This window comes from Terrapene carolina, unplaced genomic scaffold (genome assembly GCF_002925995.2).
Source record: "Terrapene carolina triunguis isolate 2854851 unplaced genomic scaffold, T_m_triunguis-2.0 Scaffold837, whole genome shotgun sequence".
Lineage (NCBI taxonomy): Eukaryota > Metazoa > Chordata > Testudines > Emydidae > Terrapene > Terrapene triunguis.
In genome coordinates, this window is record NW_020665188.1 from 621,431 (window position 1) to 640,734 (window position 19,304).

Here is a 19,304-nt window from a genome sequence, read left to right on the forward strand (position 1 = left end):
AGGAGCTCCCTGGTATGCTGGCCTCTATTGTCTCCTTCACTTAAACAGCATCTAATGGCCAAGGCAGTTCCTGAGAACATATTGGCTCCCAGCCACATTGGCCTCCGGTCACTGTCCTGATAGTATCTACACTGGGTTTCATTCCAGCTCTTTATTCACAAGCCCAGGCATCCGTCCAGTAACCACAGCCCCCGCCTGCACAATACACCGTAAAGAGATGCCGGGATCACTGCACAGCGGCCAGTCCTGGGAAACCCTTTAGTTCTTTGCAGAGTTCTTTGGATTCCCCTGAGGGTGCAAGGCCTTATCACAAATTCTCTGGATGGCTCTGCTAATGTGAGCAAACCCTGTAGGATTGGAGCCAGGACGGACAGTGCTGATCTGCACTGTCGTGACTTCTCCATTCACCATTGTGGCAGTTACAGAATTTTGATAGAGATTCACATGGCTGCATCTGTTCCCTGCTGATTTATGGCTGCAAACGCGAGCACATTTCTGAGCCGAGACCGTGTGCTTCTTCCCATGCAGTCTTTGCCCCCTGTATGGAATTCAGATGGGAGGCAGCATGACCAATGTCGCAGAACAAACCTGGAAAATCTGGGGTCACTTCTTAATAGGGTAGACCCCGGTCCTGCAACTGATAGCATGCGGGCAGACTGCTGTGCCAGTGTGGAGTTCCAATGGTACCATTATGAGCATTGGGCACATGGATTTACCCATGTGGTTCTTTCTGCAAGACTGGGGTATTGCTCCTTTTAGCTATTTTTGGATGGTGCACTCAGCTTCTCCCTTAAAGACAATGGCAGATACCAGATTACCCTTATTTTTGGAACAGCAAGGCCAACAAAAATTCAAGCGTGATTCAGTTGCCTGTTACTTTGTTTCACAGCAGGTTACGGTTGCTGAATGAAAACAGAGTATGTCACCGATCACGTTAGTTAACAAATGCAAGCACTTAAGAGCAATGAAGTGACTAGATAGGGGAATCTATCTGTATCTATCTTTTGTCTCTCATCTTGTACTTAGATTGGAAGCTCTTTGGGGCAGGGACTGACTTTTTATTCTGTGTTTATACAGCACCCAATACAATGGAGCACTGATGCATGTTTATTACTTACATGGTTTGCACCAAGAGGCCCCGAGTAGGAATGGGGCCTTTGAGTGTTACCACAATATAAATCTCTAACAATAATACCAATAATTATAATAATAAACCTTCCACTGCCCATGTGATCAACAACCACATTATTCTTATAGAATATCAGACCAATTTCATCACAAGAGAACAGCTTTCACTCTGGCCAATGGTTTGGTGGGGTTTTGTTGTCTCTGTTTTGGTCTCTAAATAATTTTCATTTAAAAGGTGTTGGCAAACAGGGAAGTAATGTCCATTAAATGTATTTATTAACTGGCCACCAAATTTTGTTTTGTCAAAGTACTTACAATTTCTTTGAGAATAATGTTTTCTACGTAGTTTAATAGGCGAAGGGTATAATCGTCTTGATTGATAGTGAAATGACAGGTGCATTGGTCTTATACTGGAGACTGATCCATGTGTCTGATGTAGCTTTTGTTTCTTTTTTTCAAAAGGGTTTTGTGTTTTGGGGTTGAGTAAATGATGGGTGGGTAAGAACGTTGTTGCTTTTTAAAGAACGTTTCCTTGCTTGGACTAGTAACAAAGGAGGAGGAGAGAAATCCCAAGCGCATATCACTTGGCAGGCAGGAGCAGGGAAAACAGGTTAGCTGGCTCTGCAGCAACTCACCCAGTCCTGTGCGTGTTTGGGCGCTGCTGCATCTGTGCTCAAAACACAGAGAGCAACAAATCCTCACGTCAAATGATAAGGACTCTCCTGAAGTTTGGGGGATTCAGGGGGCCGGTCACTGTTGTGGGGGTAGAGGTTGTGCCCATCCTGCTCACCACAGAGGAGGGCCCTCCTGGGTACCACCCCCCATTCCTGCCCAACAGCTGCAGCTATTGGCCACCCTGTCTTAGACTGCACCGCCCATGAATGTTCCCAGCTAACTGAGAACCACAGAGGAAAGCGCTCCCCTATAGAGCTGGGGAAACACTGTGCATGGGCATTGCCATCCTGATGCCCTCTCCCATTGCCAGGGGAGAGAGTCAGCATGGAACATGCCCCTGAGCAGGGGGTGGGGTTGAGTGTAGGTACCAATCCCCTGCTTGACTTTGACTGGCTCTTTGCTGCACCAAAGCATGCCCAGGACATGGCACAATAGCATCAGATTAAAGGGATTTTAAAAATCTAATTGATCTTTCCCCATTTATGCTGTTTGTTCAGTCTTTACATTTCTCTCAGCTTGGGTTGTGAAGAGCAGCTAGTCAGTTTCACCCTGGGGCTTTCCGGCACAGGTCGTGTTTAAGTTACAAACCCCTTTGTGACAAGTTTAAACCCAAACATATGCAATGGTGCCAGTTCTCGTGATTTTGTTGCTAGTCTTGTGATAGTTGCTGTTCATCAGTCTGGAACAGTTCCTCAGATTTGCCACCTAAAAAGAATGGCTCAAGTGTGGGAATCTCCCTCACATCCTCTGCAGTGAAGACTGTAGTGGAGCAGCTGCCCCAATCCTGCAGAACAGGGGGTTAAAATAGGGTTACCATATGTGGAGTGTCCCAAAAGAGGACACTCCACGGGGCCCCGGCCCCGCCCCCCGCCCCGCCCACGCCCCCGCCCAAACTCCGTCCCCTCCCCAACTCCGCCCCCTCCCCTGCTTCCCGCGAACATTTGATTCGCGGGAAGCAGGCAGCAGGTAAGGGGGGGGGGAGGGAGGGAGGTGAGGCGGCGCGGGCCAGCCCCCGGCCGAGCACCCCCCGGCCCAGCGCGCCCCCCCGTCCGCCCAGCTCCGCCGGCCCCGGCCCAGTGCGCCCCCCGGCCGCCCAGCTCCACTGAGGCAAGGTGGGGATAGAGGGTTCCCCTGGGAGGGGAGACCCTGAGCATGGGGGTACTGCTGGGGCAGAACCCTGAGGTCCGGGAGGACATGGGGCCAGTGGCAGGCGACACTCCATCCAGCAGAGGGTGCTCTGAAGTTGAGCTAATTCCCTGGATGACCAGCAGGAGGCGCTGTGCCAGTGAGTTGTCACTTCGCTACAAGACCCATACAAAGAATTCATTTAGCTTCTCCACCACACATAACTCCAGCATAACTGACAGCCTCAACCACTGAGAGCATCAAGGCTGATATAAGGGGATGGGCTGCAGGGCCAGATTTAGGTGCATTGGCAGAGCTGTGCAGAGAAATGATCCAATGTGCCTGGGGTTGCTATATGAGCATCTAATCAGCTGGGGGAAAACCTCATTTTCATTCCAGCCCCCATGCAGCTTATTCAGCTGTGAAAGCCTAGGAGTGTGTGGAAGCTCTTTGTACATACGAGTATCAGAGCCAAGTGTGGCGGGACGGATTCAGTCTAGCAGCTGGGCACTACATGCATGGCCTAGACTACTGGGGCGGGGGTTTATTTCACAGTGTTAAAAACTGCAACACTTCTGCTCTCAGCTTCACCTTCTCTCAGGAACTTGACGGTGAGCTCCTTGGGAGAGCAGAGCAAATAATTCACAACAAATGCATCCAGATTTAATGTCTCTGCTGCTTGGTGAATATCTGTGAGCCCTGGTGATTTCCCTTGAATGTATTAGTTATCCACATTTATTCAGTCAATGTTGTATTGAATTAATTTTTTACCTTCTGAATTGATTGAGAGCAGGTCTCTCTGAGAATTTCAGTACTCACCACCTGTTAAAATCTGAGCTGTGGTAGCCAGAAGGTCACATGGTATTGTGGCTGGATGAGATTGCAAGGACCTCCAAATACTTGTGGGTGGGGATTTAAAGTTAGTTTCCCACAAACACTCATGTGTTTGATTTTGAAATTGGGTTTCTCTGAACATTGATGTGAGTAAATCTCAATCAGTTGAGTGTTTGCGGAAAGCAAGCGCATAGGGCAGCAAATGTGGCCAAAGAGAGTTCATTTAAATGTGGGAGCGAATATTGTTGGAAAATTAGTTATCATATCATAGAATCGTAGGACTGGACGAGACTTCAAGTCTAGTCCCCTGCACTCATGGCAGAACTAAGTATTATCTCTAGACCATCCCTGAGAGGTGTTTGTCTAACCTGCTCTTAAAAATCTCCAATGATGGAGATTCCACAACCTACCTAGGCAATTTGTTCCAGTGCTTAACCACCCTGACAGTTAGGAGATGCAATATCTCACAGCCCTATTCTAGAGGCAGCTATGCAGCCAGGCGAGTTGTTAAAACATTAGGCAGTAATTTGTTTCCCCTGTCTCTCATCTCTTGTTGCTAGTTAGATAAATGGGTTGTCCTGAAAGCAGCCTCATCCTTCACTGAAACAGCAACAACAAATACAGCACTGTCCACACCCAGTGATCTATCCCTGGAGACCTTCCCTTCCCCAGGCCCACGTCCACAGGCTACAAATATGAAATGAAGCGTGCTTGCGACATAATGGATAACTTGAAAGCAAGAGAATGGCCTGCAGCCACCCCTGTGATCACAGGGTCAGAACCATCAGCCAGAGTCCACTGAGTTGCCACTACTGGCTGCACAGGTGGAGAACTTTGTGAGCGGCTCTTGCAAAGGAGGTTGTGGAAGGGGCTCAGATGTGGAGCATGCCGTGGGGGGAAAGGATTGCTAATGGAGTTATTTCTTGCTGCTCTAGAACACACAATCCAGCAACTGAGAGTCACCCCATTGGGTGCTGTTGCTGAGTCACCTGCAGGACATGCCAAGTTCTTTCCTCTGGATGGGCTGTCAGAGCTCCAGGAAATAGGCCCCTCCAGAAAATGAGGGTGTTGGTGGGGGGGAGGGGAGGATGAGTGTGTTGCAGGAAGGTAAGATTTGGGGGGTTGGTGAGTTGGGACAGGGAGGATTTGGGGGTTTGAGGGAGGGACAGTTTGGGGGGTTGGTTGGGGAGGGGAGTATTTGGGGGAGGTTTGTGGGGTTGGTAGGAGAGGGAGGAGAGGATGAGGGGGCTGGGGAAGAGGGAGAAAGGAGGATAAGGGGTTTGGGGCGGAGGAGAGGCTGGCAGTTTGGGAGGACTGAGGGGGGAAACTTGGGTATGAGGGGACTTTAGCTGTATTGGTGAGGCTGCAGGAGGGGTGAAGGGGCCTCGCTGTGCTGGGCCTTCTGCTTGTGCAAGGGTCTGGCGGCACTTTGGGGCCTGCCTCCCCCCATCTTTGCTGACAGAGTCATGATCCCGAGGACAGAGGCCATCCAGGAGCTGGGTTGGGCTCGGAGTGCTGCTAGGCAGCTCCCAGGAGGAAGGCCTTGGAGAGGTCTGAGCGCCATCCCCACACCGGGGCTCTGCCCCAAGCTCACCTTGAGGGTGACATGGTTTAAGAGCAGCCCTTGAAGGGCAGGGCAGTGGCTTGGCCTGGGCGTCCCTGTGGGGATGAATGCCAGCCTTTTGCCCCACACAGGAGACCAGGCCCTGAGGCCAGGTGCAGGAGTGAGCGGGGCAGATGGTTGGGGCTAAACTGGGAATGGGCAGAGCATTGACTCCACTTCCCCTTTTCTGGCCAGTGCAGAGAGTTGGTGTAACGATGCTGGTTCTGGAGGGACCCAACTGAGAGTGCCAATTCAGGACAAATTGCTTTAAACAGGGCAGTTACAGCCCCAGGCTGGGGTTTTTCCACCTCTAAGGCAAACCAAACCAGCCAGACAAAGAGGACTTTGGTCTCCCCCACTGGCTAACCACAAGTCACACAAGCAATTCCCTTAGACACTCCAGTTTCCCAGTATCACCACCAGTGCCATTCATTATGGGGACAAATGGTTATGAAAACCAACACCCCAGTAGAAGAAAAAAGGTTCTCTTGATCCCAAAGGACCAAGCCCCAGACCCAGGTCAATATACAAATCAGATCTTACCCACAAATCATGCTGTTGCCAATCCTTTAGGATCTAAAATCTAAAGGTTTATTTATAAAAGGAAAAAGATATAGATGAGAGCTAGAATTGGTTAAATGGAATCAGTTACATACAGTAATGGCAAAGTTCTTGGTTCAGGCTTGTAGCAGTGATAGAATAAACTGCAGGCTCAAAATCAAGTCTCTGGAGTACATCCCAGCTGGGATGGGTCATCAGTCCTTTGTGTAGCGCTTCGGTTTGTAGCAAAGTTCCTCCAGAGGTATGAAGCAGGATTGAAGACAAGATGGAGATGAGACATCAGCCTTTTATAGTCTTTTCCAGGTGTAAGAACACCTTTTTGTTCTTACTGTGGAAAATTACAGCAAAATGGAGTCTGCAGTCACACAGGCAAGTCCCTGCATACTTTGCTGAGTTACAAGGCGTATCTGCCTTCTCTCAATGGGTCAATTGTATAGCTGATGGTCCTTAATGGGCCATCCAGCAGGCTAGGCAGAGCTAACACCAACTTGTCTGGGATGTCACCCAGAAGCATAGCAGACGGTATAGAGCCAATATTCATAACTTCAACTACAAAATTGATACACACATATAGACAGCATAATCATAACCAGCAAACCATAACCTTGTCTTAAACACCTCATTTCACCCCCTTTATACAAGATTTGGTGCCACTACAGGACCTTGGTTGCAACCATGTTCTATATGGTCCCAGTTCAAATCAATAACGTGACAGTCGGGGAAGCAATTTGTTGTTGAGACATGCCAGCAGTAAATTACCATCCCCTGTGAGCAAAGGGAGGGACCTGAGCTCATATGGTGGTGCAGCAAGGACATAATCCTTCTTCCGCATGCCATGGTCAGGCCTGTATTTCAAGCTGCTTTTACTTTGCCAAGCCGTTGGCATAAACACCAGGTTAACCCGTGTGTTTTCTGAGAGAAGTGGGCATGGTAAATGTCCAGAGTGACCTAGACAAATTGGAGGATTGGGCCAAAAGAAATCTGATGAGGTTCAACAAGGACAAGTGCAGAGTCCTGCATTTAGGAAGGAAGAATCCCATGCACTGCTACAGACTAGGGACCGAATGGCTAGGCAGCAGTTCTGCAGAAAAGGACCTGGAGATTAAGTGGACAAGAAGCTTGATATGAGTCAGCAGTGTGCCTTCATTGCCAAGAAGGCCAATGGCATATTGGGCTGTATTAGTAGGAGCATTGCCAGCAGATTGAGGGAAGTGATTATTCCCCTCTATTCGGCACTGGTGAGGCCACACCTGGAGTATTGCATCCAGTTTTGGTCCCCCCACTACAGAATGGATGTGGACAAATTGGAGAGAGTCCAGTGGAGGGCAATGGAAATGATTAGGGGGCTGGGGCACGTGACTTATGAGGAGAGGCTGAGGGAACTGGAGTTATTTAATCTGCAGAAGAGAAGAGTGAGGGGGGATTTGATAGCGACCTTCAACAACCTGAAGGGGGGTTCTATAGGGGATGGAGCTAGGCTGTTCTCAGTGGTGGTAGATGACAGCACAAGGAGTAATGGTCTCAAGTTGCAGTGGGGGAGGTCTAGTCTGGATATTAGGAAATACTATTTCACTAGGAGGGTGATGAAGCACTGGAATGGGTTACCTAGGGAGGTCGTGGAATCTCCATCCTTAGAGGTTTCTAAGGCCCGGCTTGACAAAGCCCGGGCTGAGATGATTTACTTGGGGTTGATCCTTCTTTGAGCAGGGGATTGGACTAGATGACCTCCTGAGGTCTCTTCCAACCCTAATATTCTATGATTCTATGAAACTCGTAAGTTAGGAGAGTTTGAAAATACCACTAGATGTGTAGGTGTGTTTTGAAAATACCACTAGATGGCTATGTTAATCTTTAGGTCTCTAAACACCTTTGAAAAATCTGCCCCTACTTCCCTGACCCAAAGCAACTCCCATTGATTTCAATGGGCTGTGGATCCAGCTCTGAGCATGGGAAATGTAAAATGACCCAACATTTCCTTTCATTTTTCCAGACTTGCACGACACATAGAAAGTGACTCAGGCAGTTTGTTAAAATGTCAAAAGTTTTTAAGGAAATATCTTAGAGGTGTGAAAAAATATTGACTGTCCCTTATCTATGGGACTGATGTGGTTTTTGAAGTGTCAGTGATTTTGTAAAGGCAAGGGGACAGTTTCCTGTGGTCATTCTTGGTCCCTAATTTGGCAGCGAGGTCTTTTTAAAGCTAATTGTCCTATTATTGACATTAATGTGATGATGGCTCTAGAACTGCTGTGGATGGACTTCTTGGAAAGCTAAGATGGTGTCATTAAACTCTGACCCTTGTTCATGAATCACACCCACTCGGACTGCAGGAGTTTAAAGGAAATTCAAACCACAGACCATCACCTATCATTCACCATGACCTGCAGTCTTGATGGATTTGATCTCCCTAGTTTTTCTTCCTCTCTTTTCAGGGCTTGTTAAGACAACTAGTCCTGTTGCCAGGATCTGATGCTACCTCAAGGATGTGCACTAACATGAACTTTAAGCTAGCAGTGCTCTCCATCCCCCCAGTACTGAAGGATCTCCCAGTGAAGCCAGTGAGCAATGAGGTGCTGAAATACCCTTACGGTCAGTAACATGCAACAGATATAGTTCATGAGGTGCTTCACCATCGTGCATTAGCAGAACATTAGAGCAGAAGCTTATTGCTGCTTTCTAACCACTCGTAGCCTGATGCTAGTCTGATGGGAAAGCCAACCACGGTGAGCAGACTGCATAGCAAGAAGGCAAGAGTTGCAAAGCGTTTCACATCTCAGGGGAAGGAATTTTTGTCTTCCATTGATTTTATCCTATTGCTTTTCTTGGAAACTTGCAGAATCAGTCATGGAACAGAGCAATCTTGAGGGTATTTCCTATCATGTACCTGTGCCAAGCTTGGAAGGAATAGCTGTAGCTCATCTCCTTTCCCAGAACAACACTTACATTATCTTGCATATTGCTGTTAACTATTTCCCTAAGCAATTTCCTGTCAGTACAGTATAGGAAGAATCCTATCTCAAAACAGTAGCATATTTAGAAGAAGGATAGTACAGTGACTAAGGTGAGGGGCCTGGGCAGCAGAAGATCCAGGTTCTTGTTCTGCTACGAGCTTCCTGGATGACTTTAGGGAGGGTATCTTTCTGAAAAGTGAATGGCATGTTGATCAAAGGTTTTGAGAGAGACAAGGCTTAAAAACGAAGGTTTTTTCCCCTTCTGAAGGTTTTGTTTGGCTTGTCATAACTCCAAAATGGCTTGGCCCAGAAATTAGGGTTACCATATTTCAACACTGAAAAAAGAGGACACTCCACGGGGGCCCTGGCCCTGCCCCAACTCCGCCCCTTCCCCACCCCAGCCCTGCCCCCATTCCAACCCCTTCCCCAAATCCCTGCCCCAACTCTACTCCCTCCTCTGAGTACCCCGCATTCCCCGTCCTCCCTCCCGCTCTGATCTTGGTTGGGGGTTGCTAAGTGCTTCCCTGCTCCCCACTCGCCCTGCAGCTTCTGCACCCCCCCCTTGCCCTGCAGCCTCTATGACCCCTGCTCTCCACTCGCCCTGCAGCCCCTGCACCCCCCCGCCCCTGCAGCCTCTGTGACCCCTGCTCCCCACTCGCCCTGCAGCCCCTGCACCTCCCTGCCCCTGCAGCCTCTGCGCCCCCCGCCTGCCCTGCCCCTGCACCCCCCTGCCCCTGCAGCCTCTATGCCCCTGCCTGCCCTGCTCCTCCTCGCCCTGCAGCCTCTGCGCCCCCCGCCTGCCCTGCACCCCCGCTCCCCCGGCAGCCTCTGCCTGACGCGGGCTTCGGACGCTCAGCGGCGACCGGGGCAGCGCGGGTCCCTGCAGCCCCGGCACACACCGCACTCCCTGCCCCACGCCGCAGCCTCCTTCCTGCCGCCGCCGAGCACATTCCCCGGCCTGTCTGTCCCCGCTGGAAACAGCTCCCGCGGTGCTGGGCTCCGAGTCGCGCGGGGCGACGGGGCCGCAGACAGGGTCCCCCAGTGGCTGGGGGGTCCCCACCCGCAAGGGAAGCCCAAGCCGCTGGCTGGGCCCGGCCTCCCCGTGGTCCTGCGAGCTCGGCTGGGGCGCGCGGTCCGCCCGGCCTGCGGGGGCAGCAGCGGCCCCTCCGCCGCCTTCTGCGGCTGCGCCCCCCCTCTCCCCCGGCCCGAGCTCGCTACAATGTAGCCGGGGCGGCTGGGCTGCGCTGCGGATCCGGCGGGTCGTGCTGGGGCTGGGCGGACCCTGGCTTATGCCTCGCTATTTTCCCAGACATGTTCGGCTTTTTGAAAATTCCCCCCGGACGGGGATTTGAGGACCAAAAAGCCGGACATGTCCGGGGAAATCCGGACGTATGGTAACCCTACCAGAAATGACTGATTTGGTCTAATCTATCGGTCTGGGTAAGAGTTGATACTAATGAATAGTCTTAGGATGGGGCATATGGAGAGGGGGCCCAGCGGGATGATGCAGGGAGGAGAGTTGGCCCATACAGCAGTCCAGAGACCCACTCCTGAAATAAATCCACCATTCAGTCTTCATTAGACTTTAGCGTGAAGAGCTCATTAAATAGCATGGAGACAGTTCAGGCCATTCATATCCATTGTGTCGAGCTGTCTGCAGGCTCAGGCAGACAGCACTATTGTGTTTTGCATTCTGTTCCTGTGTGGAAGGTGTTTGTCGGTCCCATAATAGCTACCACCATAATTTTTTTTTTTTTAAACATGAAAGCTTAGGCTAGTGTCCAGTTCTGGCAAGGGGTGGATTGGGTGGCAAATTCTGAAGAGCCCTGTCAATAAGGAAGCAGGTTTTATCCCTTGGAAATAGCAAGAGAAGCTGCATTTCTGAGTCTGATCTTTGTGGTACATGTCAGTTTGCAAAGGCCACTTCTGAGAATTGCTAGGGAGCAAGACACTGCCCTCAGAATCGTAGATCAGTTAGTGAGAGCTGTCCTGGGGATATAATGCCTGTAATGCACAGTAATATTCTCATTAGAGCACTGCTGTGTGGAGCTCTGTGGAAACAGGTCTGGGCTGGTCGCTCTTGCTCAGAAAACAGCCCAGCGTTACTCCCTATGCAGTTATTCTAAGCACTGCTGTGGTTCTATTTCCCCTCCAGGCTATTTACTATCATTCTAAGCATAGCGCAGCATCTTCCAGGGCTTGTAGCATGTGGAAGGATGGTGGGGTCTGGGCTCTTTGTGTCCCCGAAGGGAATAGAGCAGGGAGCTCACTCTGGAATTCTGGGATGAATCCATTAGTAAGTCTCCATGCCCAATTCTCCTCTGGCTCACGCCAGTGTGATTCCTTGGATGTCAGTGAGTTACCCCTGATTTGCACCGGTGTAAGAGTGAGGAGAATCAGGCCCGAGTTTTGGGAGTCGCTGGAGAGCAAAGGAGAGCCGGGCACTGAGAGCAGGGGGATCTGAGAGCGCTCTGTGGCCTGCAGCGGGTGATGTGAGCCAGAAGGCGGGGGGGGGAGAGAGAGAGAGCAGTTCCGCCCGACCAGCATGAGACATACACGCACAAGCCCTGATCAGTCTAGCATGCTAAAAATAGAGACTAGCCATGGTGGCACGAGCAGTGTGACAGGTTAGCGCCTTGAGTGCATACATGCCCTAGACCACAGGCACATACTCAGGGCAGCTAGCTCTTCCTGCTGATCCCACTGTCGTGGTTACCCTCTACTTTTAGTGCTCCATCTCAGCTAGCATGGGTATGTCCCCTACAGCTGGGGATCACGCCCCCAGCTCCAAGTGTAGACATCCCCTAGGACTGACTTGGATAGGCTGCTTGTCCCTGTAACAGAATAACAGATACTGGGGGAGAGCTCGGAGCAGAGGGAGAAAACTAAAAAAAGAAACGCTTTTTCCACTTTAAAAACATACGGAAATGAGGCCATGCATAGTAATCGATATGCAAATTAAGCTCTTGTACATTTGTATGATATCTCCAAATTTCTGGACCTTGGGCCTTAACAGATATGGAATAGATTAGGCCCTTGGAGCTCTGCAGCATATCTGCTGAGTCTGGCTTTGTCTTGGAACAGTGCCCTTGCTATTGCTCCTGCAAAGTGGACGTGCGGTCTCTTTCTCGTGAGTGAAGGCCCCATTCAGCACAACACTAAAGCACATGCTTGACTTTAAGCACAGCCGTACTCTAATTGACATGAGTGGACTACGCTGATGTACTTAAAGTTAAGTGTGTGCTTAGGCGCTTTGCAGGGTGTGGGCCCTAAGCCATGTAACCCATTGTGATCCGTAGGAGTCTCTATCCAATTCAGGCCACCCTACGCTATACGCTCAGGCAGGGCAGCGTGCAGTGGATCTCCATTTTTAATGGTCCGATTTAATCTTTCATTGTATCGAGGGCATTAAAGGGACCTGTTTGCTCTTGTTTTGTGTTCAGAGGCTGACATGAAAGTGACTCTGGGATCCCAACCTCCCTGCACGAAGAATGAAAAGGCCCAGTTCTGGTTTAACGCTTCTCGGAAAGGGCTCTATCTATGTGATGGGAGTGCCTGGGTCGCCATGCTAGAAGGTAAGGGATCTATGACTGGTGGACAGCTCTGCCGTTATGGCTCACTTTGTTGCTCCTAGTGGTAGAGATTTAGATTGCGAGCTCTATGGAGCTCAGACTCAGTCTTCTCATCTGGGAGCACCTGTGACTGGTCTGACACGCCCCTGGACACACCTTATGGAATTAAGATAAATGTTATTGAATTAAGTTTAATACCTTGGGGTGTATTGTATTAAAAATGCAAGTGTGGATGTGTTATTGTGGAGCTTCTACAGGAGACTGACTAGTGCAATCTCTGGGATGGATTAGGAACTTCCAAGGACTTTTTGGGGACCAGAAGTGTGAAGTGGAGCTCCTAGGAAATACGTGAGGTGAGGACATTGCAACCCCCCACCTACACATTCAGTCTTTGAAGCTTCGCCCTGAGGGGGGCACCTGTTGTCTGTTGATCACCTGTTACATGCGGGCAGTTCAGAGACACAATCTGGATTCTCCAGGGACTGACAGACACAGAAAGGGCTTCACAGAAAAATGACTCAGGGCCTTCTCCCTGATCCAGCAAATGGATAGGACCTCTGGGCGACAGAGTGCCCCAATCTTTAGGGTTGGAAGGATTTGACCATCTGAGGCCCCATAAGACTGGGTGCTGGTTCTGAGCTGAGGCTTCTGACCATAGCAGAGGCCACTTTGTGGGGTGTGGGAGAACTTCTCCTGCCATGGTGGAGTTGGGGTGACCTCTGGTAAGCTTGTCTGCATGCACGTAGGTTCTCTTATTGTTTTTAATATGTTTTCTCTGGAGTGCTTTTACCCAAAGAATAAACGTGCTTGCTTAGGAAGAGCTGTGTGGTAGCTTAATTGTGATCAGCAAACACTATTAGTCCCTGGAGAGAAAGCAAGCAGGTGTGCTTAGATTGTCTTTTCCTGAGAATAACACGGTGATTGCTGGGAACTGTTCAGCCTGAAGACACCCTGTTCAGGAAGAAAAGAGACACAGGTCTCCACCCAAGAGAGGCGATGGCTGGAGAGCTGGGGGCCCTTCCTGTACCACTGAGGGGAAACACAGGTGCAGTTGCCCTGAACCGTGACAGCACCTAGCATATATTTGGTGTTATATGAATAATAATGATTAACAAAAGATGTAAGTATGGCAAGATGAGGTGTTTTCTCTCTTTGTCTCTTGTGCAGGGTTGTTCTTTGCTAGTGGGTGTGTGAGATCTCAGCAGAGGTACAGAAAGATCTTTTCACTGCTCTCCTGCCCTCATTTTTCATTGTATGTGTGATGGGTTCGGTCACAGAGACTCCCCTCGAGACTGTCATTCTATGAGCTGGGATACCACTGAGAACAACCCTCCTGCCAGAACAGGCACCCCTCTACTCCTGTCTTGCTAAGTTAGACACTCCAGCACAGACCCAGAGATTGGACCATGCCTCTCTGCAGTTCACTGAAACTGAGATTCACTCAGCCCAGGAGCTTCTCAGTTAACAGGGACTTTCCCAGCAGCCAGTGTTCAGTCTTTCTGGGAGCCAGTACCCCAGATAAATCTGTTTTACTCTGTATAAAGCTTATACAGGGTAAATTCATAAATTGTCTGCCCTCTATAACACTGATAGAGAGAGATGCACAGCTGTTTGCTCCCCCAGGTATTAATCACTTACTCTGGGTTTATTAATAAACAAGTGATTTTATTAAGTATAAAATGTAGGATTTAAACTGTTTCAAGTAATAACAGACAGAACAAAGTAAGTCACCAAGTAAAATAAAGCAAAAACATGCAAGCCTAAGCCTAATACATTAAGAAACTGATTACAGGTAATATCTCACCCTCAGAGATGTTCCAACAAGCATCTTTCACAGACTAGACTCCTTCCTAGTCTGGGCCCAATCCTTTCCCCTGGTACAGTCCTTGTTAGTTCCAGCAGACATCTCAGGTGGTAAGCAGGGATTTTTTTTATAGCTTTGGCACAAGGTGGGAATCTTTTGTCTGTGCTTGTCTCCACCCTCGCCTCATCAATGGAAAAGTACAATGATTAAGATGGAGTCCGGTATCATGTGACATGGTCACATGCCAGTGTATGACCCCTAGTCTCCATTCTTCCTGGGTTGGCCCACACGTACACAGGAAAGCTTGCAGGTAAATAAACCACTTACAACCAATTGTCCTAGTCAATGGGAGCCATCAAGATTCTAAACCACCATTAATAGCCCACACTTTGCATAATTACAATAGGACCTCGGAGTTATACTTCATATTTCTAGCTTCAGATACAAGAATGTTACATGCATACAAATAAGAGGAATATAGTCAGTAGGTTATAACCTTTGTTATGATACCTTACAAGAGACCTTTTGCATAAAGCATATTCCAGTTACATCATATTCACTCTCATAAGCATATTTCCATAAAACATATAGAGTGCAACGTCACAGTATGGATGTAGGTCCATCCTCTGGCACTGCTCTATGACTCTGGTCCATCTCTAAATTGTCTGGATCTCCTGAAAGGAATAGCTAGTGAATTATCCCATTGCACCACCCAGCCTCTTTCCCCACTTATACAGACCTTTATTGGTGTTAGGTGATACCCCTCAAGCGTCTGCTCATTGGGTTGTTTTCTTCTCCTATTGCCATTCTGGATGGTGCTAATAATCCACCAATCTGTGGGTTATTCCTTTTTTGTTCTGATTAGAGCTGGTCAGAATTTTTCCATCCAAATGTGGGGTTTTTTTGACAGAAAATGCAGTTTCAACTCCTGGGTGAAAGTTTTCAGTTTTTCCTGATGGAAAATTAAAACAGATTATTTTGTTTCAGGATGGTTTAATGCAAACTGAAATATTTTGATTTGCTGAATTGAAATGTTTCTTTCAAGTCAGTTCAACGTTACAGTTCATCTCCCTATGGTGGCACACTGCTTCATGGGAGTTGTAGTTTGGATGCCTGATGTCCCCATTCTTCCCTATTCTCCAGGTCCCTGGCTGGACTACATCTCCCATGATGCAACATGATCTCCTCTTTGATTTAGTGCTTGTCTTCACTGCAGTTAACTCATGTTCTAACTTGAGTGTTGCCCCGAGTCTCATCTACAAACAAAACCCCTTTACTCAAGTCTGATGGTGGTTTTAACTTCAGTTGTCTAGCCTGTCAGGAGGTAGAGACTAAAGCTTGAGTTAGCTGCTAACATGACCACTCTGTAGTATGGATACAGCCTAGTGCCACTCAAGTGCTGCTAGTCCTCCAGAACCTTCGCACGATTTCCCCTGTTTGCCCAAAAAGGACAGACAAGTGCTCCACAATTTACTGGGAAAAGATTCATACAGTAACTGACCTTAGTGCAGTGCAAAGAACCACAGGATGGGACCCCAGAAGTTTTAGCACCATACACAAGTGAGTGCAGCACCAATGTGGACACAGAAGCTAGCGTGTCATTTCGTAGCATAGCTACTCTCACTCAAGCTAAGCTAACTCAAGAGGAGTAACTCAAGTGTAGATCATTTGAGTTAACTCTGCAGTGAAGACTGATCCTGAGCAGCATGGTGCATCATGGGAGTCACATGACTGCAGATATAGTCACAAGACATTTTGAAATTTCTGAATCAAAATTCTTCTGAACTTTTCATTCTGCAAAAAAGAAAAAGTTGAAATTGTGTCATTTCCCCCAGAATGGAAATTCTGATTTTTCACTCCGCTCTATGCCTGAATCTTCCCTTTAGAAGTCTATAGTCACTCAGTTTGAGGTTTGGAATTAGAAACTAGTTATGAGATAAAAACCAGTACAGCTCTGTGGATGAGCTGCTAAGAAAGCTTTATACAAGTAGGAAACTGTCTGGAGTTTTGAACCATTCAGCTTTAAACTTTTTCATAATTTTTAAACCAATTTCAAACTTGGTTTGTTTTGTAGATTGCATAGAGACTTAAAAATCAAGCCAAGTTTTAAGAAGTTATGCACTGTTATTTATTGTAAGTCAAGTCCGATCAGAAATCCCAGTTTGCATTCTATTATATTTTATATTAATTGGTAAATAATATCTAATGATAAAAAGAGGGATCATGTGTTATGGCATAAACACAAGTTGTCAGAACTAAGGATGGGCTTTTATTCTTACTCTGTACTTCCTGACTTCTGATTTCTCAACCTTAATGTTGCATCAGCACTAGTCTTTGTTGGTTTTTGGTTTTCAAAAGAAATAAAATGATATGACAACCGGAATATTAAAAGACCAAAGGTCAGGCTTTCACACCTATTTAGCATCTGGTTGAAAACTGCTTAACACTAGGAAAATTCATCTCTAGAACTGCATTGCATAGGGCACCAGACTAGGGTTCAGAGCGCCTGGTTTCTATTCCCAGCTCTGTTATGAAATGGCTTTGGGGAAGTCATTTCAATTCTGTGTACCCATCTGTAAAATGGACTTGGATTTGACCCCATCACTGCAGCATAAAAGCACCTCTCAATATTTAGAAATGGCAGCAACATTTATCTACTTCCTGCCTTCCACTCCTGCAGGAGAACTAGCTCGACTAGCTGTTTGTGTGTGAGTGGGTGGGTTGTGTGTGAAGAATTTACTGAGTGAAGGCAAGTTCAATCATTGTAATGAGACTCACCTGCCTTTATAATGCACATTGAGATCTAGGATTGAACAATGCTATGTATTAAGTATTAAATGGTTCTATTATGAAAGAGGTCTTACATATAGCGGGGGTCTGCACAGTTAAGAGCTTTAAAGAGCAAGTGAAAAATAATGCTTGCAAAATGCTATGTACAAAGTATTATTAAAGAGGATCAGTTATAGGGGTGGGACTGGAACTTCAGCTGCAGACTCAAAACCTCTCTGTGCTCTCCTTTAAGCCGTGTGATTTCAATGAAGTCTTGTGGTTGGGGAGAAAGCAGCTTTTAATATTCCTGGCATGCATAGATGCTAAGTTTTCTTTTTTCCCCCTGGAGGTGCTCCCCCACGCCCTGCCCCAAAGCCCCCCCCCCCCTCTGCCTCTCCCCCCCCCCCCCAAGCGCGTCCTCCAGCTGCTGAACACCTGTGGCTGGTGGGTGCTGAGCACCCACAACTTTTTTCTGAGTGTGTTCCAGCCTATAGTCCAGGGGTTCTCACAACAAATTTTTTGTTGGCCTCAGAGTGCAACCACCAACTCTCACTGGTGGCCGCACTGACACTTTTTTCCTAAATACTTAATTAACTTTAAGAAAAACAATTAAATATGCACAGATTTACATCCAAATCATTGTCATTTATAGTTGTAGGGTTTTTTGGCAGAGTCAATAACAGAAATAATGCTGCATCCCCCTCAGGGCCGGCTCTAGGTTTTTGCTGCCCCAAGCAAAAAAAATTTTTGGTTGCCCCCCACCCCAGCCCTGGGCTCTCACCCCCCCCACACCAGTGCCCTCCCCCACCCGCACCTCCGCCGCCCCAGCCCTGGGCTCTCTCTTCTCCCTTCCTCCACCCGCACCCCCTGCAACCCCATCCCACCCCACCTGCACCCCCTGCTGCCCCCAGCCCTGGGCTCCCCCACACCAGTGCTGACTCCGCCCGCTCCCCCCTCGCCTCCAGCCCTTCCGGTGCTGGCAGGGTCGGGGTAAGCAGTGGAGCTCCCGGGCTGTGCCTCAGCCCAGGGTCCCTCCAGCCAGGGCTCCCGCCTCCAGGACTGGCCAGGACCCGGGAGGGCAGAGCCGGGGGACCGCCCCGGCAGGGGGCTGAGGAGCCAGGACAGGACAGCCCCAGAGGGAGCGGAGCCCCGGAGAGCGGGATGTGGGCCCTGACGGCAGCGCTCCGCCCTCTATGGCCCCACTGCTTCTGCTTCTGGCCACCCTGCTGCAGTTCCTGGGCGGCTCGGGCCGCTTCACCCAGCCCTGGCTGCTGCGCTGGGGGGCGGCCGCCCTGTGGCACCTGCAGGCGGCTCCATGTGCCCTGCGGGGCGGCCCCCAGCCCGAGTGTCCCCCGCTCAGAGCCTGCCTGGCCCAGCCACAAGGTGCAAGCGCTGCTCCCCCACGGCGCGAACTGCAGCGGCCCCAGGGCGCCTCCCGCACACGACACGCTGCTGCTGCCAGGGACGGCTCTAGGCTTTTGCCGCCCAAAGCAAAAAAAAAAAAAAAGAGGGCCGGAATGCCGCCCCTGAAAATGTGCCGCCCCAAGCACGTGCTTGGTTTGCTGGTGCCTAGAGCCGCCCTGATCCCCCTTCACCTCTCCTTTCCCTGCCCCATGCAGGGCTTAGTGGGTCCTGGGGCTTGCTGTGAACAGTGATATTTGAATACACCTGTACCTCGATATAACGTTGTCCTCGGGAGCCAAAAAATCTTACCGTGTTATAGGTGAAACCGCGTTATATCGAACTTGCTTTGATCCACCAGAGTGCGCAGCCCCAGGGCTGCCCAGACAGGGGAGCAAGTGGGGCAATTTGCCCCAGGCCCCCACGAGAATATAGCATTCTATAGTATTGCAACTTTTTTTTTATGGAAGGGGCCCCTGATATTGCTTTGCCCCAGGCCCCCTGAATCCTCTGGGCAGCCCTGCACAGCCCCGCCCCCCCGGAGCACTGCTTTATCGTGTTATATCTGAATTTGTGTTATATCGGGTCGCGTTATATCGGGGTAGAGGTGTATTTGTTAATATCACAGCACACTTAGTAGCTACCTGGGAGGCTATGAAAAGTGATAAGTGATATTAACAAACATACAGGTATCACTTTTCATAGATAGCTAGTAAGTCTGCTGTGAAAAGTGATACTTGCATGTTTGTTAATATCACTTTTCTCAACAAGCCCTGGATGGGGGGGAAAAGAGGGGAGGCAACAGGGGCCGGAGGCGATGGTGGGATGGATGCAGGGCAGTGGGAGGCTGCAGGGTTCTGGTGGGGGGAGGATGGATGCGG

The 19,304-nt window shown here is 49.2% G+C and overlaps 1 protein-coding gene across 1 annotated transcript in view; it reads left to right on the forward strand.

The window, feature by feature from the left end:
• Positions 1-19,304, forward strand: part of TSPEAR (thrombospondin type laminin G domain and EAR repeats) — a 74,875-nt gene that overhangs the window by 18,357 nt on the left and 37,214 nt on the right. Inside the window, exons 5-6 of the mRNA XM_026660825.1 lie at positions 8,359-8,515; positions 12,321-12,452. Coding sequence (XP_026516610.1) covers positions 8,359-8,515; positions 12,321-12,452 — 289 coding nt within the window. The remainder of the gene's footprint in view (positions 1-8,358; positions 8,516-12,320; positions 12,453-19,304) is intronic.